The sequence below is a fragment of the Temnothorax longispinosus genome, chromosome 7, assembly GCF_030848805.1.
Source record: "Temnothorax longispinosus isolate EJ_2023e chromosome 7, Tlon_JGU_v1, whole genome shotgun sequence".
In the NCBI taxonomy this organism is placed as follows: domain Eukaryota; kingdom Metazoa; phylum Arthropoda; class Insecta; order Hymenoptera; family Formicidae; genus Temnothorax; species Temnothorax longispinosus.
The window spans coordinates 21,737,397-21,759,196 of record NC_092364.1 but is presented as its reverse complement, the minus strand read 5'-3'; the positions used below and the strand labels follow the sequence as shown (position 1 = coordinate 21,759,196).

Genomic DNA, 21,800 nt, shown 5'->3' with positions numbered 1-21,800 from the left:
GTATTGCGTGATTAAAAACGAAAACGAGACGTGCGTCGCGTCAACGTCTTTCATCGCACGCAATATGCGTTTCCCTCTCTAAACCCCGCGTGTTTTCCACTTCATTGTACGACGGGCAATTAATAACAGAGTCATGAAAATATATTGCTACATATCGCTATTTTAAAAATATTGTTTGCTCGTTCGACTAGTGTAATAACGATTCTCCTGTGTTCGCGACACCCATGTGGGCATACCATAGAGTCATAAAAACGACCTTAGAGCTCGCTGGACCTACAGGGTGGCACTCGCGCGCGCGCATTCCATTAAGAGCTCGATGAATCGATTTCATCGAATGCACCGCCGCGGCCGTGCCTAATGAACAGACCGTGATATATATACATATACATATATCGATTCCTCCGGTCCGAGCTCTCCATCGCGAGATGTAGTTCCTGGTAAGAGTTCGCTGCGAGGCCAACGAGCGGTTCATTGATGAATTCCGCGAGCGGGGTCGATTGCCTCTCTTCCTTGGAAAATCCGATGAAAAGCGACGGATGTCCGACTTGCTTTAATCAGGCAATTCGCGTTTATTCGTCCGCGGGAGGGGAGAGATGATCGATTCGTCGAATTAATTCCCCTGCAAATTGTCAATGAACGTCATATTTCTACGTAACGCACGCGCGCGCGCGCGCGAGCGAGCCAGTCAATTAGACGAAAAATTAATTATTTGTAATTTGATGAATATATGTATTCTCCGGGTGGATAGTTGGATAGTCCGATACTTTTGATAATTCAACGAAGTTACATTCAGAAGATACTACAGGATGTTCTCATTCACATTTATCAGGCAATTAAAACGCGAATTAATGCGTACTTCTCGCATCACGAACACAATGGCCAATGATTTTGCCGAGCGAACAAGCCGTATTCCGCTTTATTACCATAACGCGGAGATAAAACGTGCGTGTCGTCGCGATATATGTTATCAAGTGACGTATTTATCAATTATTACCACACATACGCATTTACGCATGCAGCGGACACAGCGCAAATAACTTCCTAAAACATAAAGTTTATTCATTCAGCTGTTTATTAGGATAATTAAAAGATAACGAAGAACGCGACATAACTTCCTATTTTATTATTTATGAAAACACTTTTCTGCTTCATTCCGACAACAATATTGTAAACAATGTTATTTTCTCTGTTAAACAATCCAATTTAGAGAGGAGAACGCTTATTTGTAGCAAATGGGAAATTGTGTTCTCAATGCATGATCTGAAAACCGAGAAATTACGACGCTGGATTTTCAGAAGGAAAGAAATTAACGCGTGAAAAGGAGGCAACGAATCGAGGCCTGCGGGGCCCAATGCTTTTTAGCCGACGGATTTATGAGGATACGTCTCTCGCGTTCATTGAAACTTCCGGTGGCCGAGAAAAGGGGAAGGCGGGTAGGCCGCGCGTGCGAAACTCTTGCGTGCGCGTATGCGTGCTCCGGCATATTAGACACGCAATCAAGTTTGAACAAACAAGAGAGAGAGAGAGAGAAAAGAGAAGCGGAGGCGGAGGGCGGTTATCGCTCGGCGAAAGGATTGGCTTGCGCGTAATGAAAGTACCGAGACACGGATATTGATCGTTCGCGCGCAAACTCGCCCGGCGCGTCGCGTATTATCTTAACGACTACATTTTACCTCACGCGAGAAACAAGGAATTGTCGTAATCGGAAGGTGAACGTGTTCTAATCGGTTGCGATGCAATCGATCATCGGTCAAATTGTTTCCGTTCCGCCTCGCTCCGAAGTGGCGAACGGCCGGACCGTCGGTCGTCGTCCACGCTCGCGGTACCTCCGATGAAAAGCGGGTAAAGCGACCAGGTCGTCCACCTTTTTCGACGGCTCCCGCTTCTACGTGCCGTTTGCTCACGTACGCAATCCGGCTCACGAAGTGTCACACGTTGTTAAGCGGATTGGCGGGCTAATTACGGATCACAGGCGCTCATTGACACGCCTAACGAGCACGAGATGCGCGAGCGTAACGACCACAACGGGTTCCCCTTTCTCGGTTCCCCTCTCCTCCGCGCTGCGTTGATTAAACATTTCGCGCCCGACTTTTCACGCGCGCGATGTGTCGCGCATTGTGCGCTGAAGAAGAAACACATTTGAAAGACGGAAGACGCACCGTTATCCCGCGGATGATTTCTTACGTTTTACGAGGACAATGTACTCCTCGCCGGATAACGACGTGGAGACTTGCCCCGTTAATTCCCCGTGAAATCTCCTTGTCTTCACTCCTCCGGTAGGCACAGGCGGGGGTAGCGCCCGATTGCGTAAATTGTATCTAAAGTAATTCTGTGGAAAGACGTCTTAATCACATGGCGACACAGTTAAAATCTCGCATGAATGGTGGCCGTGAGAATTGTCGTAGATTCCGTGATTTTTTGTACAGCCAAGACGCAAGATGAATAATCGCCGGCTTCGATTTAATGACGCGCGTCCTTCCTGTAAATCGTTTTTGCGCGGGTCGCGGCACTTAAGCGCTAACATCCGACAGAAGTGCCCGCTGCGACGGGCACAGGAACACCTGTTACAATTCGCAAGGGTGCGTTCGATCGATATTTACGTCGGGCACGCCGCGTCAGCAGTTCTCCAGAAGTTGTGCAAAACTACGCAAGAACGGTAAAAATAGATGGCATGTTGCAGGAAGCGTGTCTATCGCGAGAAAAGAAAGGTGATCGATTTGACTCAGTTACGCTTTATTTTCATTCGGGCGTCTCGCTCGTAATCAAGCAGGCAGGTATTTTTGAATTGTATATTTTATTACGACCGCGGAGACTTTCTTTGCGCATCTCGCCAGCTGTTGATCGACGTTGTTGTTAAGGAAACCTTGAGCTCAAGCAGATCACAGAGAAGATATGGAGTTTCGAACGAACGACGATGTGTTCGCGAGTACCTTGTATTGAAATACGCGAGGGATCTACGTCGCGCATCTCGCGTCGTTAATTAAGGGCGAAGTAAGTCCTGAAGGAGACGCGCGGGGAGAGTTCGCGATGAGAACAAAAAAATTTCGAGGCAGCTCGCATCGGTCTGTAAGATAGGAATAAGAGCGAATGGACGACGCGCGCTCGCGTCACGATTAATTACCTCGATTACGTGACGAGCGCACTCCGTCGGAATCGTCGTCGTTTATTGAGCGCGTTAAATTAAGTGGCGCGAGATTGCCGTCGAGCGTGTAATGGACGCCAAGACCGACGTGTGTCCCCTCGAAAAATGCACGCCCGATGCGCGAGGTGCCGTAGGCAGCTATGGGGCACGTTGCATCGGGCCTGTCGTTACCGGGAACACGTTTGTCGAAGGCAGCTAGGCCCCCTTCGAACGCGCTCTGTCGCGTATGTCGGAATTCCTACGTGCCAATGTGCGCCGCTCTCGCGCTAACTAAACAGGATTGGGATCAAATCACCGCCTGAATCACGACTGATTCGCGTTCGTGCGTTTACGTTTCACGCTCTCGCATATAACGAGATGAATAATTAAAGATCGACGATTAAAGTTGCGTTTGAATTTGGTACGTGGAGCCGTCGAAATTCGGAGCAGCGATTTATCGGGCATCGATCGTCTCGTCGTTTGTAAAAGGATGTGGATGGAACAAAGGCACTCGGCACGCTCGAGGATTCAGTTTGTGTGTTACGTTTCGTTAAACCGAGTTACGAGTCGGACGTGACCAGGCTTCATCATGAGCTACTCAATGTACGACGAATAATGTGATTTAAAAGCGGCTCCGTGACACCGCGAGGTTGCTGGTTGGTTTTCCTCGTGTCACGTTTTGTCTCCTTTTGAAATTTCAACTAGAACGAGGCTATTTTTGGTTGAAAAAGTTACACCGTCCTAATTTCTCAATATTTGCGCGTTTCATCGGTCTAATTCCGTGCGCTCATTCTTATCCCACTTACCAAACTCTTTATACTTTCGAAAACAGAATGCATAATTAAGATTTGTATCTGAGGTTTTTACATTAATAAAATAATAGTCGCTTATCTACTCTTGTTAATGTGTGCCATTAATTCGTAATAATAGCGGTAACAAATTAGCTAGGAAATTCTCATTACGCTATTATGAGATTGCGCCGTCTAGTTTCCGGATTGACACGACTGGTGATCTGGAATCCTATCAATCCTAAATCAGAACTATACGTGGCACCGTCGCGTTCCCTTTTCAATGCGCGTACCGCACGCGTTGCGTAGGAATTAATAGAGTAGGTATACGCTTCCAGTCCAGGAAGTCACTCTAATAAGGAACAAAGACATTTCCATGATTAACCATTATGCGCGGAGCTCGCAGCCGGGTTTCTCGAGCGTGTGTCGACGTCGTTAGCTCTCGACGTGACGATTGGGTATGGGCGAGCCGATCGATTATCGCGAAAATTGTTCTCGATCGCATCTCGTAATGCATCGTGCACCGGCAAGTGCTCCTCTCCCTTCGACTCCGAGCTCCGGCGACTCTCCGTGCCGTCAATCACGTGCGAATATTTCTGCATCCCGAAAGCCACGGACGTTATTTAAATTGATCGATTTTGTGTCGGAAGAGGGGTGCGGTCGGGCCGGACACGAATCACAATTTCTTGCGCTTGGCTCAACAAAAAACGATGTCATCAATCATGCAAATTTCGCACAACTAGCGATAAGAAATAGCTTTCTATTTGAATTTAGCATTACAATAGCGGCAGTAGACAAAAGTTGAATAGGTTTACATTTACATCGTTTCATTTTTACCCTAATCGAGTTAACGTTTTAACTCTTTTTTTTATGGCCGATGACTTTTGTCACTCCCATGAGCGTAATTGTGATCCGCGTTCTTTCATCAGGCCCTTCGCAAGCTGCATGGCAAACATCTGCGCGCAAACATTCGAACGAGACTGAGTTGTCGTCGGCCATTCCCCGAAGGTTCGAATTGCTTTACGAGAGCAATTCGAACCGTCGGTACCTCATTAAAGGTATTTAATACAACAACAGCTCCCTTTCGCGCGTATAATCGAAAGGAGCAAACGACGTGGGTAAAACGCCGTGACCAGATGGTTCACCACCGTACGCGTTCTCTTTAATAAAGCGCACCGATAATGGCATCCTTAGGAGACGCGATCTCACTGAAGACATAATTCTCGAGCGACCTAGGTGGTCGTAAACCAGCCGCGGAGCGTTGACAATGGACCGGCAACGAGCTTCCTCTCGTCTCTCGCTCTTCCCCGGCGACTCGGGCTTCATCCGCGGCCTCTATCCGCAGCCCCTTCGGCATTGTTCGATTGTTTTCCGAGGAAAGAGTCAGCGTGAGATGCGCGAGAGGGAAGGGGGAGAAGAAGAAAGGATGTCATGTGGGCACGAGAGTTGCACCTAGGCCGCGCGACGACCTTTCTTATCGCGGAATCGTTTACGTCCAGGCATTATGCCTCGCGCGAGACACCTACGCAGACTCATGTTATTATAATGTGGACGTTCGTTGCCTCTCTTCCACCTGATCATCGAAAAAAAAAAAGAATGCCGCGTGCGTTACGTACGCGCCGCATTTCCTTTCTCCGCCTTGCCTCGTTCCGACGATTAATCATCTACTGGATGGCACCGCGGCAAAAATCTCTATCGCGCGTAGTCGACGCGGAAGTTGTTATTTTTCGGAACTCCGAAGCGGCGCGGCGGTGTATTGGGCGGTCTTTCGATAATTAGGACTCGAATTAAAATTCCGCCGAGATGTGAGATCCGCTCGAGGCCACGCCGGCTAAAATTAAACAGCAAATCGCGGTATCGCAGGAACGTATGTATCTACCTCTGAAAGGAGAATGTACCTGTAATTATAAGCCGTGTAATTTATCGCTATATTTGCATGGCGGCGCCGAAATTCCTGAGATGTTGTCCGATGTAGAAAAAAGTGTTTCGGCCCGCTCGCTTGCGTGCTTCTGATAATTGACCGAGACCATGAAAGCACCCGGGGCCGCTTTTGTCCGTGTTAACGGCCAAGGGAGAGAACATACCGGAGAGCAATCATCGTGCGTCCTCTTCTGAAAAGAAGCTTTACTTTCTCCATATTATCTCGCGGCAGGAAATTGGCATTGTCGCACGGTGATCACCGCGAGATAAAAACCTGCTCGCTTCTTTTTTCTCCTCGCTCGGATTTCACAGGCTATACGCCTCGGACTGTCTTTAAGTAAATTTCGAGAAATTACATGCGCATGATGTATAAACGTATACAGTTAAAACAGTTACGATCTACTCCGTAGCAATCTTATTTTAATAACGGCCTTTCTCTTGTCAATGACAGCGAGTCGTCTTTTATTGAACCTCTTGCCTTTTGATATGTTTCAGCCGCAAAATTTGGTACTTACTGGAGAATTCCCGGACTGCGACGTAAAACTATGTGACTTTGGCATATCGCGGTACATCAGTCACGGAGCGGACATACGAGAAATTTTGGGCACGCCCGACTATGTTGGTGAGTACTTACTTTACTCTGCGCGCGACTCACGGCCTTCCACGAACGCAGTTTCATTTCGTTCGACTTGAGTAATGGACTCCGAATATGTCGCTCGTCACCGTGAAACGCGACCAAGTTGGAAGGACTCGCGCACCAGTTCGTCGGTGATAAATACCCGGGCGTTCGCGCGAGAACCGTAATCGTACTCAACACCTGCGCGCGTTTTCCTAAACGTTTCGGATCTGTGCGTGTCACTAAGGATAACAGGCTACAATTCTGATACTTAAAACGAGCCTGTTTTGATGCGGTTCCATGTACAGACGGTGAACGTACCGAGCGAGAATTTCCGGCCTCGGAAGTCGATCGGAGTGCGACGAGGTCGCACTTTCATGTGTTCCACGTTTGCGATCTGTTTGATGCTAAGAAATCACTCGTACGGTTCGTGCTGCGTAGTTCCATTAGGGAAATAGCCGCGTTGCATAATTGAACAGAACAAGCCACTTCGCGGCTAAGCCAGAGAACCGCACGTGGTCGGTTCTGCGCGCCCGATCGGTCAGGAGGACCCTTTTACGATCCTCGCAACCGATTACCGTCGCAATTACATCGCACTACCGTCTAACGGTCATGCCCTAAGTGGACGAAGGTGTTAGGTAATAGTGAAACGCGATAATCTCTCACGGAGCAAATCGAAAAGTCTTTAAATGTTCCGGTTACACCCTCGTGGTTACGAAATCGCTTGAAATTGTCTTGGAAAAAAAAGAACCTTTGCACCGCGAAGATAAGCTGAAAAGTAACTTCAAAATTGCGTATCGTGCTATCGAATAAAAAACAAAAGAGAAAAGATTGGCCTTAATTGAACTAAGAAACCCTGATTGTTATTTCCCCGTCGGTGAGGAAATTAAATCTTTAATTAGTCGATTAGCGTTAGAGTTCTGAAATTATTCGCAGAAATTAGCGAGACCGTTGGCGCGATAAAAAACATTATGTGGATCTTCGCAATTAAACGGAGGTGAGGAAAAACTGTAGCGACTATTACGACGCGATAAACGAGCGAACCGCGGTTTCACGCGTATCGTAGTGATTACCTAGTTCGCGCTTGGGGCCTAATATGTTCGTGGTTACAATTATTATCCCGTTGAAGAACACGCGTGGCTCCATTAAGCATCGGTGCATCGGCGCGTCATAATAACGGCCGCGACGATGTAATGGCAGAAAGGTCGAGGGGAAAAAAAAGGCGTTATCTTGTTTTTTTTCCCGAATTTAATTACCGGGACTCACACGCGCTCGCGCTTATACACATATACGCACAATCTGACGAGCATTAGGGTTCGATGTACCACGATATAATAACGGCTCATCTGCCGTGTGTGTCTCAGCCCCGGAGGTTCTGAATTACGAGCCGATCAGCCTGGCGACCGACATGTGGTCCGTTGGCGTGCTGCTCTACGTGCTGCTAACGGGATGCTCGCCGTTCGGTGGAGACACCAAGCAAGAGACGTTCTGTAACATTAGCCGGTGCCGCCTGGACTTCCCGGATGATCTCTTTGAAGATGTCTCCGAGGAGGCGCGCGATCTTATGCGCAAGCTCATGGTTAAGGACCCAAAGTAAGTAGTCAAGTGAATTTCTCAACATTAATCGTTCATAATTTTTATAATAAATATTTGTAGTGGATATTAATTATAACTAAAAAAAATTAGAATATGTAATTACATAAATTTCGCATATCCATGTGTAAGTTGAAGTAAACGAGAAAAGATTCGAGGAATTCAATTCCCAGATGAGAATTCTCGGTGATTAGAACAAGCCGTGAAATACGCGCGTAGCGTCAACCGTGCGGCGACGCAGATTCACAGCGAGATTCATTGATCATCGTGGCGAGTCACTTCGTCGTCATTTATCTTCATATACTCCACTTGATTCGACGGAAAGATTTCCATTCGTTGTCCCGACGCGTTCGGGACGTCGTCGTCGCCGCGAATTATTACGCCCCCACGTCGTATCGCTCGATCGGCGTTTAAGTCGCCGGACTCGTCAAGGCGAGTGTCGGTGAGCGCGTTACCGGAGAACCGGCGCGAGCATTCCTGGACCGGTGAAAATAATTCCTTCGCGGAAGGCTACGGCGATCTACCGAGAATGTCCGGCGCTTACCTCGAAGCGAAAAGAGATAGCACGCGAAACGCGCGCCCGCGCCGCGTCGATTACATTGTTAGTTACGTCGGTATGTCGGCCGATTTCCTAGAACGAAAACAATATCGCGTCACGTAGATGTATCGTCGCAGGCGACGCGACGATTTCGTGCCGTAACCGAGATGACGACATCGCGCGACGGTAACGATCCATCGGAAATTCGCGCTAGGAGCGATTCGGTATCAGTAGGTCAACGTCGTCGCCCGGTCGCCCGTTGATAGCTCCGAGGTCTCACGCCGCATCCACTTCGAGAGAAAGCCATTCGCGGCTTATGAGAAACTCCGCGACAGTTGCTTCGCATTCCCGTCAGCTTGTCGTCGGAGCGCCTTTTTTTCTAGCCTCGTCCGTCGATGTCTCTTGTTGTATAAATTCTTAGGAGCGAGACATATCCTCAAGCCTCGGGTTCACTTTCATCGCGTTATTGGCTTCGGCTTTCATTCGATTATGCGAGACGTAACAAAGCGAATAAAAGTCGCAAGCGTGCATTTGAGAAATCAGACAGATGTACGCGCAAATTAATGCCTCTCGGATTGAACCACAACAATTTCCGGTTTTAAACACGCGAGATCTTTTCCTCGAATCGCGTTTGACTCACCTCGCCTTCCTCCTTTTAATGCTTTGCGGATTAACTGCGCACAATAGCGCCACTGTGATTCCATCTCTCGAGATGCATTTATTAATTCGCTCGTCCGAGGATAGGAAGTGCCCATCAGCCGATCGTCGAGCCTGCTATCGATCGCGAGTAAGATGATCGATGCCACATCGTTTCGCGAAGAACTTTCTTCGAAGCGCGAAGAGCGACGTCGAGGAAGGCGAGTTCCGCTGAAAAGTGAAAGAAAGAAATACCTCGTAGGTTTCCTTATCGCGCGGACAGCTGAGAGGAAGTCGCTATCCGGAATTATCCGCGTCCTTCCTCTCTTGCGAGCGCAAAAAGTTTTATCGCACGGAACCCGCATGACTTATCATCATGCTCGACGACGTTGAATGGCAGTCTTCATTGCTGACCTGCAAATTACCATATTTAGTCTCGAAGAGGTTGCATTACACTGCTTCGGAGAAAAACATATTCGCAATCGAATTTACATTCGTTTATGCGCATTTACATTAAAATTAATGTATCTTACAATTAATCATTCTTTTGCATTCTTTACTTGTACTATGCAAACAATCGCGTAATTAATTAGTGTTATTACACTAATGATTAGCAAGAAGCGTGATTTATAAATCTGTTCGCCGTGATAACGGTGATCGTTACGTTAGATAATTTTTGTCGACAACTTGTTTAGATTTTATTCCGCTTCATAAAATTATATCACGTTAGTCTACCTGGTAGAACATTTTGTCCAATATTTAGCGTTTGTTTTTTTCGCACGATAATGATAATGTAAATGCGAGAGTGGAAGAGTTAATTCGCTTATGCGAACACTTTTTATTCGGGCCTTTTTGACGGTCCCGGAATTAAGGGGACCGCCCCCTAAAGCACTTTAGTAGCTACGGGTCGACATTCCACGGCGTTTACGTGTTGCGCAATTCGTTGCTCCGTTATTGAAGATATCCTGCGCCATTCTGTATGCCGGAAGACAACCGATACGTTAGCCAACGTAATGGTTTCTGGGCAGGCCGTGCGATACGTGGATGGTATACGCGCGGCACGAAATAGCCACGCGAAAACGTTCCGGCGGGACCGCCACGATGATGGCCACCGCCGATAAATGCTGCGGTCCGCTAGCGGAGGTCGTTTATGCGACGGGTCTCTTAACCCTTTGACTCTCTCGCTCCTCGAGTTAACGAGGACGACGAGAACGTTGTTCGCGGAACGAGCCTGTTGTTAGGATATATTTGTTCAAGAGCACCGCGCGTGTGTACCCAAGTAACCGACGTAACCGTCAAGCCTCTTATCTTTAGCGTTCTAACAGGAAATTGGAAATACGATATTGAAATAAAAGGCTTATTCTAGCTGAAAAATTCGCGAAGAACTCGCGAGAGTATTGAAAACGATTTTCTCCAAACGAACAATTCTTGTCTGTTCGCAGCGAACGTCTGACGGTGACCGAGTGCCTCCAGCATCCCTGGTTCAACATGTTCGAGCAGCCGTTAGCGCCCTTGACGACGTGCCCCTCGTCAGACGAAAGCCCCGCGGCCGTCCTCGATTCCTCGACGACGACGACGACGACGACGACCCCGCAGGAGAACAGCGCCTCGTCAGAATTGCCGATCGCCAATCAAAATCAGGTCTTGTCCACGCCGAAGAGCGACGGCGAGAAGCAGCAACGGTCGTCCACGACTGGTCTGTGCCACAGTGCGGAGATTTCCAAACCAGCAGCGGGCACTCGCGCCGTCTCTTCGCACACGGAAAATCTTTACTCGGTCTCGAGATCGTTGTCCAAACCGATTAGATTCGGGCTGAGCCCGGACCGAAGGGACACTTTCAAGAGGAACATGGACTCGCTGGCGCGAAAGTTCTCCGGCAGCGTTCTGCCGGAGATCGTCATCATCGAACCGTCGCCGTCAAACGTCGGCGGTAGTATTCAGCAACGTCGCGCCACCGCCACCCACACGATGCCGGCTGGCGGCGGCGAGGTGTTCAAGTGCACGCCCGTGTTCATCCTCGGCGAAGCCGAGCAACAGTGCAGCGATAGCGGCAGCGATACCGTATCCGAAATCTCGACCGACAGCTCGAGCGATCGCAGCAGCATCTATTCGGACGATTCTCTCGATTTTATTCTGTACGGTAAGAGTCAAGGTAGAGCGAGTTTCCCGTTCACCGCCGCCGACGCAACCGCCGACAGGTGGGAACAGAGGCATCATCATCACCATCGCGCCGCCCGAGTATGGCCGCGCGAGTGTAACGGCGTCGTCAGCAAGGCGCTCAGCCGCTTCACATCGGAGACCTCGTCCGGGATGACGAAGATCGCCAAGATCCCGATGACGACGACGCCGCCGACGGTGACGGCGTTGCGCGGCGGCGGCAGTAGCAAGGCTGGTCTCGAGGCGCTCCGCGAACGGGGCGGCAACCTGGTGGTCATTAGGGAACCCGTACGTGCCGGCAGGTACACCAGGTATAGCGAGGTACAGTGCGAGTCGGTGCAAGCGCGAATTCGACGGTTCCAGGTGCACGAGGCCTCGTAGGATCGTGCCGTCCAGCTGTGCGCCAGCAGGTGCCGGCAGTTGAATTATATTCGCGCGCAGGTGGACGGACGTCTCTGGCAGCCTCCTTGAGGAGCTGCCGAGAGATCGGGAGTTCGAGGCGATTGTACGTATCGCGTAATATCACGTGTACAGTGACGTGAAGAAGTAGGAGGGAGGTTTTGAGCAACGATGCGTGCCCGAGGGATGTGCGAACGAAGGATGAGATGGGACGGACGAAGTTCCTCGAGATTTGCGAAGGCTGTGACGTCAGAGAAGATTCTTAAAAAAGGTTCAGGATTACGCGTTTTTCTATAAGAATGTAGGACTATGAGCTTTGTGTGAAAAATATATTCGGATTCGCGGTTCCTTTGATTGTTGCGATCGAGTGATAAAGTCGAGAGCGATATCGATATGTCACGCGACAGTGGTTAAAATAAAAGGGATTACTTCTGAATTTATTTTTCGTGAAGCGCATAATGCTGTGATAGCGTTAGGGGAACGTGAAATTATAGCATGAGGAATATGGTGTATTTTTGCTTTAATTTTTCCGAAACTCACGGTGCAACTTATAAAGGCGATCCGTGTCGCGAAGATGTTAATTCAATCAGAAAAATTTGCGAAACGGTATCCTGTAACTCGATCACGATACATATAATATTAAGCAGTATTTCGTAGCGAGAATAAAACGTTGCACGTACCACACTAAGCCTGATCTCCAGAATCCTCGAACAGCTTCTCGAAGCCCCTGTCCTGACTTTTCGCCGGACTTCTCAGGAACCCGAGACAGATTGTAAAGGGCGTGCGCACGACTGCGCAAATCGTACGACGTAGCCGCGTGCGAAGCGTGTCGCGCGCGGAATCCTACGTGTACGACGCCTCTCCACATACGCGTGCCTTCGCGAAGGTGCCGAGAGATTGTAGCTTGTATCATATCAAAGCGAACAAACGGCTGTTGTAAATACGGGTGAGAGAGAATGTGAATGCGTATTCGTATGTATGCGTGCGTGCATGTATGCATTGACTCTTCGTGGAAGCGAGCGGCTTCGAAGAGGGTGGTCTTGATGTACATATTCGAGTAATCAGAGAAGGTACGAGCGATAGAACGAGTCGCAGGTATGCGTGGCTTGTGTGAGAAGGTGCCTGCGGTTGCGGTTGCGACGCCGATCAACAGGGGTGGTCTCGCGCCGGGGTGGCGACGGTGGAGATCCGAGGGAAAGGTCATGCGGAGTCATAGCGACACCCAACGTTGGATGGGGGCTATGGGGGAACGCGTTCCGCCACATGCGAGGATAGTCGATCCATCAAGAGTCGATGGCGATTCTCCGATAATCCCGGCGGATTCCACCGTCACTGCCCGATGAGGAGGAAAAGAATGCGTCTGAAATCGAGACTTTGAGCAAAGAGAGCTCCCCTTAGGCTGCCGTTATTGATAGACTGATCGACCGTCCTTTCGAGCTGAGGGAAATTCGAGTTATCATCGCGTGCGCATGCACCGAGACGCGTTGCATGTTTATCCGAAACAACGTTGTAATTCCGAGAGGCCTAACTTTTGAAGCACGATTTTTAGAAACAGACATTTTCGTGTATCAATAATAAATTGATAAAAGTTACGTCTTATACCGCGTCCGTTTCGAGAACGCTTGTCAGAATTCGAGTGGCCGATTTTCGAATAAGTTGACAAAAATCCCGCAATGCCCAAGCAACAATATAACGTATCTCGGTGCATTGCACGCGGTTCCGTCGGCACGAATCGCCATATTAATCGGTTGTTGAATTTAACGACGACCAAGATTAACGACAATCCAGATAAACACATTTCGGTGCCTTCCTTTAAGAAAAATCACGACGCTTGTGCGCTAATACGGCGTATATCACCAGTGCCTACGTTTACTTGTCCAGTTTACTCGCGGGCAAGGCTTTTCGAGTCACGAGACTGTGATGCCTAGCAGGGAGAGAATTGTACGTCTGAAGTGTGAAGAGTGCCTTAATTGCGCGCGGCTTCGCGGGAGATCAAAAAATTGGACGAGCCTTCTAGACGCCTCTAATTCTCGAGTTAGCTCGAATACGGCCTCGGCGGAAGAAATTAACAATGCGGGGCCGAGCCCTTCAGATGTCAATGAACTCGTTGCACGAACCACCGAAAACTCTCGACGCACGTTATGGAGAAGGGACCACTTTCCTATAGGTCGTATATATTACGTGTATATACGTTTTTCCTATTGTTAAATATTTCTCAATCGTACTATCAGATATACTTTATGAACCAGCATCCTTTCTTTCTATTACTTCAAAATTGTTCGTTGCTCGTCGAGCGCGGAAGAAAAACGAAAGAGAGAAAAAAAACAATCGACCTCGTCTGCTCTCCGGGCTCTCGTGGACGCGCAAATCAAAATTGTACATACACAAATTTATTTAGCCACAAAATTCATCATCGCGCGCAAATTGAAACGCGCGAATCGCTCGCTCGCTTGCATAGCGCAACGAATGCTAGTCATAAACACGTTCCGTCCTCTTTCTCACGCTCGCTCCCCCTTTTTTCGCGCCTCTAATTTTCGTTCATTTCGCCGCGGACACACGCTCGTTGGCGAGACGCTAACGAGCGACCTGTGTCTTCGCCGAGCGAGACGAGAAAGAAAGAAGAGCGGACGAGGAGAGTGCTGTAAAAATGACTACGGACTTGGTTGGCGAGCCTTGGCTTCGAGCAGCACGAGAGGCTCGTCCAACCGTGATCTGTACATCTCTTTGCAGAAAATCTCCATGGGGTATACGAGGACGTGGAATTTGCCAGTAAATGTAACTGATGTTTTAACGCGACGAAATTTTTAGCAACACTCTCGAATTTCTTTCCGTATTGCTTGCAAATATCGATCGATGTTCGGTTTTTGATGGTTCTCTTCGAAGTTAAAAAGCGCACTTTTGATACGTTGACTATTTCGAGAACTTCTTTAGACTTGAAAATGTCGAATTTTCCAAATCAGCAACTTTGGAATAACTCGCGAAGCGAAAATCTCGTGATGTTTAATCTTCTCTTCGGCGACTGCTTAGTGCTTCAACCCATCGCGCGGGGAAACTTTCGACCTCGTGGACCGAGGCGACTGTTCGATCGATTATTCGGTCTCTCCGACCACGGTGGTTTGACGATCAATGCAAAAACCACCGAAATGTTCGTTAACGCGAACGGACAAGCCGCGTACACGCACAATTCGAACGCGTGCATTTCCTCTCGAGACGCATGTGCGCGCGCGCGCGTGTGTGTGCCGGGGAACGTGGTTCAAGATGCGTCTCCGAGAATCAAAGAGCGGAATAGACCTGTAAAATATAATTTTGCTACGACGGGCGAGGGCGGCGCGACCCGGGTGGGTCGACTTAGCTTCTCTCGCGTGAATTCGTTATTTATTTCTCTTCTTTGTGATACGTCATTAGTCAGAATTAATCAGTTTTCGCTTCATTTCTTCGCGTTAATTGAAATCCGCGGAGAACGCCGTCGACTCTTGCCTTCCGTGCGACTCGGACGCGCCGCGCTGCCCGATATATTCTCTTATTATAATTATTATTATTATTATTATTATTATTATATTATAATTATTATTCTATAGAATTATTATATTATATTATGCTATTATATTATTATATCATTAATAATTAATCGCGAAGATTGCGATCGCGCATGTAGCTGCTAAAAACCTCCTGTAAATACTTCTGTCATTGTATTAATTTTAATAATACAGTACGAAATAAACGCAACAATACGTTCAAAACCGCGTGTAAATTTCTTTGTAAATTTCGTTCCCCACTTGTCTCTTCGACAATGCTGATTTTTCAATAACGTTCGCGCATTGCGTGTTAAGCGTCAATCTCTTCACGTGCAACGATGCCGAACGGGTTGCCTAGTGAAAGGCTACTCTCGCACGTTCCATTAGAGTTACACGTGTCGTAACACGAGAAGAAACTTAAACTTAAGAAGCATTCGTTTGTACTTCGTGTTTGTTTTTCATTTTTTGCGTTATCAATTATGGTCTTACTTTTATTTACGCGCGCAACGTCCATTGTGCCGTGCCATCACTTAAAGTTACTCGGGCTAAGGATAAGGGAAGCGTTCTCTCACGACAAGGATAAATTACGCGCTAAATTTGCATTCTGCCGTAAATAACGCGCGGAGCAAGACTTCCCGGGGACGTCCTAGCGTTACATGCGTGGTCAACGCACCCGGGGCAAGGAACAGGGAATCCGTTTCGCGCATTAATGCCGCGCGGTTGTTCCTACCGGCGTTATTATAAATAATTCAACGCCTTCTCTCTCGCGGGACAACCGAAGGGTGGAATAGCGATGCGATCTGAAGCAGGGATGCCGTGGAAAATCTCCGTCCGCGGGAGATGCGTTGCGCGCGGGTTCGCCGGTCAACCGATTAAAATCAACGATACACGACGGAGAGGCGACGGAGGGAGAGCGGCCCTGGTTTCGCGTTTGCTTACCGATATGGCCAATGGAACACTTTTTCCGAGAACGTCGCCGTTTATCCTATAAATAGGCGTACATTAGCAGCGGCACAGCTGCCGCGATGATTCACCTTTAAGGAGTTTTCTGCGACACGGAGAGCTGGAAAATGTCTCGGCTTTCGTAGGATCGAGCGAGGCGCGACTTGCTTTACAAAATTGATCAATTCTCAATCGAAATTTTGCTATAAATAAAAGCTCACGCTCTTATTAAAAATTGACGACTCAATCCTCCTCCTTTCCTCATCGCAAAGTTGTATAACAGTCGCTTCGTTTCATTTCGCGGTATATCTGCCGAAATAATATCAGTAGTGATCACACGGGATGAACGGAGAAATCGCAGTTGTACATTAATGCGATTGTGTCACCGAGGAACTACGTAATCGGCCGATACAGCGAGATACTGCCATTTTAATAGATAATAACAGTGCGCTCGCTATAATCGCGCGTTTTGCAATTGAATGAAACGTGATATAATCGCGCTCAAAACCGCGGCGGCTTCACCTTGAAGGTGCCCACGCGCCTGCATATTCAAGAAATTCAGAAATTAACCGGGTATAGCAAACTCCCGATCTTCCGTCATGGATGAAAACGAAATTACTGTGTGAACCTTGGATTATTTGCGTCTCATTAAAATCGTCGTAATTTTGTGAATAATACCAGGGACGATAACGTCTCGCGCGAAATAAAAACTTGAAATATTTTTACGCACGACCACGTAATCCGTTAAGTTTGCAAGAAAATGATCGGGAAGCCCTTCGACGTAGCAATTTTCTTATGATATTCCTAGGACCGGTTCGGTAATACGAGGTGCATGCTACACAAGATTTTCCCACGCTTTCATTTACGCCGCGTCGAATTTTGCGGGAAAACGAAAAACGACGACGACAACGGATCGCGGCGCGGCGGAGGCTGCGTGTCTCTTTCTACCTTATCCGCCGTGACGACGGCCTTCGCGGACTCTCAGCCTCTCGGTATGCCGATAATGGAAATTGCCGGGGGCGACAAGCGATTACTTGGCGATTCGTGGCGCCTAGAAATTGCTAAATCAACGCCGGCGTGCCGTTCGTAACACCTGGCGCGACCAAATAAAGTCGCGCCGCCGCTGTTCGCTGCCGTCGAATGATAATTCGTTAATTAGCGCGCAGGTCAGGGTGCGAGTTGCCCCGGCGCTGCAGCGCAACCACCGAGAAAAGAAAGGGAGAGAAATTAAAAGGATAAAGACGGAGGCAGAGTGAAAGAGGAAGATGTAACGTGCCATGTGGAATCGAAACGGGCGGCGTGAGAGGCCTCTAATTACAAGGCAGGCCGATTTTTATCCTGGCGGATTTAAAGCTGATTCGCATCGCACGCCGCGTCATTAACGCGACGATTAAAGCTGTTCCTTGGACTTTTCTTGGTGCGTCGTACGAATTGCGTCGTACGAATTTCGACAACTTTCGCTTTCGCACTTTGGTGATAGCGACAGACCTAACTCAGTATATTGTCCCCTTTCGTCCTCGTCCCATTGTGATTCGCGCTCTTGCGGAAGAAGTATCTCACGATCGAGAACGCGGAAGGACTCGAATCTCTCGGGATGACAGCGGGCTGTAACTCATTCGTTCGCAGATCGACGCGGACGTTACGAAAACCTCGTCTCTTTCGGTCGCCGATGTCCTTTTAAGAGCGCTATTAGCAAATTCTGGGCAACGTTCGCGTCGGCAGTCGGCAGTCGGCACGAGCGCGTCGAGTCCCGTTCCGTATACGGCGAAGATTATTAGACGCGAGAGTCGGGTTCGTTCCTATTGTGTCTAATTCTAAGATCGTAAATCGTAGGGAACTCGCACGTGCAACCCGACGCCGACGACGCGCGCACGTAGTAGCGCATTACGCGCATTACGCGCATTACGCTTAGCGCAAACACATCGTGCCGCTTTTCCTTAATGGGGGTCGACAATTTGCATTCCTCGCATTCGCCGTGTCCTCTTCGCGTTGTTCGAATAACGCCCGGACCTTGGGATTCGTCGCGAATTCGACGTTCGGTATTGCCGAATTTGGCATACCGTTTTAACAAAGATAAAATACGACATTCGCGTAGATAGAAATTTTCCCAGCGAGGTTCCTTAATTCGCGCGAGTATCTTTAGTTTATTTATAGTTGTCGCTGGTTGACCACCCGGTGAGCCCTCCACTTCGCCAGGCCTTTATCATATCGCTCTCGGGTTCTAATTTTATACTCTCGCGTGCGACGATAAAATTCTCGATCTTCAAAAGGAGCCACGTGTTCCGCGCTCGAAATGGAAGGCGCCCGGAGCTCTCTTTCTCGCCGGCCGGCGGTCGGCCGGTCGCGCGTCAAGCTCGTAAATCGCCGATAAGATTTTTCCCCCGAGGCAGCCGTGCCGGAAGACTTCTTGAGGTCATCGGCGCCGGCTTTTCGCCCCCGCTCCGTCCCGTCACGCCGCGTCGCGTCGCGACGCGGCCGGCGCGGCGGCGTACGAAAGTGAGACGTACCAATTTTATTGCGCGCGAAGACGTCAACGTATCGCGCCGAGGACAGTGCCGCAAATAACGAGCCATCAAAGTCAACAATGACGCGCGGCACGAATTTATCGCATCTGCCGGCGCGGCGGAAAGGTAGACCTATAAACAGAAATCATTAAGCGCGCCGATTCCGCGTCCCCATCCTCGGGATAATTGATTTCGAACGGCACGATAGGGGCCGACCTCGCAGGCACGCAATCACGTCCTGTCTCTCTTTCCCTTTTGCAAATGGCACGGCTTTTCCGACAGTTATCCGATCGATCGCGACAGCCGCGATCTGCCGCTGGAAAGTGGAGGCTCGACCTTTCGGACACCGCGAGGTGAACGTGTATCCACGCGCGGATGTGAGGAATCTACGCAGAATTCATCGCGTAACGTTGCGGTCTACGGCCGTGAAAGAAAAAAGAGAGATATATACGTTCGATTGACGATAAGAGAACGGCCAATCTTCGAACCCTCGCGCCTCGCGCGCGGGATGGGACGGGTTTCGCTTTAGATTGAACTTTCAAGCGCGAAACCGCGTTATCCGCGCCTCTCCTCTCCGGCGTGCCCTCGGTGACAGTGACGAGCGCTGACGTCCGACGTCGCGAAATAGAATCCACGTCGGCTAAAATCTTCCCCTCGCTTTAATACCTGCCGGCATCCGTGAAAGCCTCATGAATAATATTACCGGCGCGTATCGATGCGGAGTCGCCCCTCGCCTCCTCGCCGACGTTTTGTACATCGGAAAGCGCGCAAATTTAGATTTTAAAGACTGATCCGACTGTCGGCCACTCTCGCGAAGCCATTTCTCCGCGGCGGGACGAGCGAAGTGTAATTTGTCCGCGGCACGAAAACAAATCAGCAGCGCGAGATAGATCGCGGGGATATTTTAAATACCGTGAAAGCCCCCTGATGAGGTTTCTCCCTCTAAAATAATTCCCAACTATAATGCTTCTTTTTCACACGTAATATCGGGTAGAATCTTAAAAATTTGCGAGGGGATCATTTTTCGCGATAGACGTTCCCAGATCCGCTTAAACCGATTTCCTCTTAAATCAATATCATTGAGATTCCGTGAAGACGAAGGCGATCTCCGTGGGATCTCAGTCGTGTGATTACCCGAGTGTCTCGTGTCCGGAGAAATAAATCGCTGCGGACCTCGGCAGCGACAAAGTGGCAACGGCCTCCGCTTTCGCGCGCGCGCGCGCGCGAGCGTTTCGCGTATCGCGCGTGTAAAGACCCATGAGACACGTCGTCTGTGCAAACTTTCGCGGAATGTTCTTTGTCGGTCCTTTGTCGGAATCGACAGTCATCGTGTCGCGTATGCGACGTGCCTCGTATCCCCAAGAGTGTTCGGTGTCGTACGTAGAAGCGATACGTGCGAGTATCACCGCGACGAGCGTGGTGACAAGCAATTAGTACCGGCAATTAGCACCAAGCGAGATCGCCACCACTGGCGCGGATCGTGTGCCAAGGATATGGGTAGCCGCGATCGTCTATTCGCGGTTCGAACCCTACCTTCGACGACCAGAGCTCGAACCAGTTCTTTTTCCCTTTCTTTTCAACGCGCCTCGATACGCGCGAATGACGCGCGCCCGAGCATTTACGCCAGCAAAGATGTTCGCCCTGATAATCGGAACCTTATTCGACACAAAATAAAGGATAGTTAATTCTTCAGTTGAGAAAAATTTACCTCAATTTATTACATTATACATACGGATAATGGGAGAGAGGGAAAAAGAGGTATGATATATACACGCGTGTTAAATAGTGTTGTATATTTTATCGAGAGTCAGCCAATAATACCGGTATCGAATTTACACGCATCGATATATTTATATGGACAAGGCTTGGGAGCACTGGTTCAGCCTTGCAACATCCAGCGGCAAATTCCGTCGCAAACACCAGGCGCGGATCCTCCCTTCGATCATGAGCACCCGCAAACACAGCGGCACTTTCTCCTCGCCTTCTGTGCGTCCAGGTCCAACCTAATTACCATTAGTCCCACGCGATACGTGGCGTTGAACTCAGCTCCACTTTTCCACGATATTACGAAGAAAACGGTACTTTCGGCGTTCTTAATAATGTACGGATAGCCGATTGCTCGAGAGATAGACATTAAGGTCAATGTCCTGTGGACGTATTTATTACTTATTTCGAGATATCTGCAATAATGCACGAATTCCATAACGAGCAGTGTTCAAATGGCAGATCGGTGCTTGAAGCACGTTTCCGGGAAGCGATGAAAACTTTGAAGGTGAGGCCCCCTCGCGCGTTCATTAACATATTGCCGCTTTTACAAGCGCGTTTATATCTCTCGCGTCCGGGATAAAGAGCGAAAATGTACGCGTCAAACGCGAAAAATCGGCCGGCCTCCGTTCTCCGACGGCGCGCCGAGACCCGTGCGTATTTGTTTCTCTCATCCACAGTATAGTGCGGGAGTCGATTTGCGAAGAAGTCGGATCGAGAGATCGCTCTAACGTCCAAGTTTGGTGGCACCGCCGAGGATTCTTCTTCTCGATCTTCGCGACTTTTTCACGCGCTCGCGGAAATCGGGGGGTAGGTTGTTTCGGGATTATTTCGAGCGAACCCGCAATCCCGGTCATCTTGATAAATCCGCCGCCGGAAAGATACCGGTGCACCCGACGCCACGCCAATGTGGACGCATTTTTGTTGGCGCGCTCTCGTGACCCACCATGCGCGACGACACGGTAATTTCCAATTACCGCGCGACCGGCCCTTCGACCAACCTCCATTATTGTAACGAGAGAAGTTAAAGGTCGATCCGGTTACACGGATCTCTTCCTGAAACAACCAGATCTCCTCCTCGGTGCTCCGTGACGGAGAAGCGAAGAAAAAAGTCTATCCCATGATACGGGAGATAAACTCAATGTTAGATACCAATGTCTTTTGATTGTCACGAATATCATCCTACATCAGTCGAACTGAAATTTCTAATATTAAAAAATAGGAGAATATTTTTTTTATTCGATCTTTTATTTCTGTATAAAAATATAATAAAATTTTAATGAAACGTTGTATTGAAACTTCAGAGA

The 21,800-nt window shown here is 48.9% G+C and overlaps 1 protein-coding gene across 1 annotated transcript in view; it reads left to right on the top strand.

The window, feature by feature from the left end:
• The window catches only part of LOC139815560 (uncharacterized), a 94,407-nt gene extending 78,878 nt beyond the window's left edge, over nt 1-15,529 (top strand). The window contains exons 4-6 of the mRNA XM_071782556.1: nt 6,325-6,451; nt 7,810-8,038; nt 10,655-15,529. Coding sequence (XP_071638657.1) covers nt 6,325-6,451; nt 7,810-8,038; nt 10,655-11,750 — 1,452 coding nt within the window. The 3' untranslated portion in view covers nt 11,751-15,529. The remainder of the gene's footprint in view (nt 1-6,324; nt 6,452-7,809; nt 8,039-10,654) is intronic.
• Nucleotides 15,530-21,800: the final 6,271 nt, after the last annotated feature.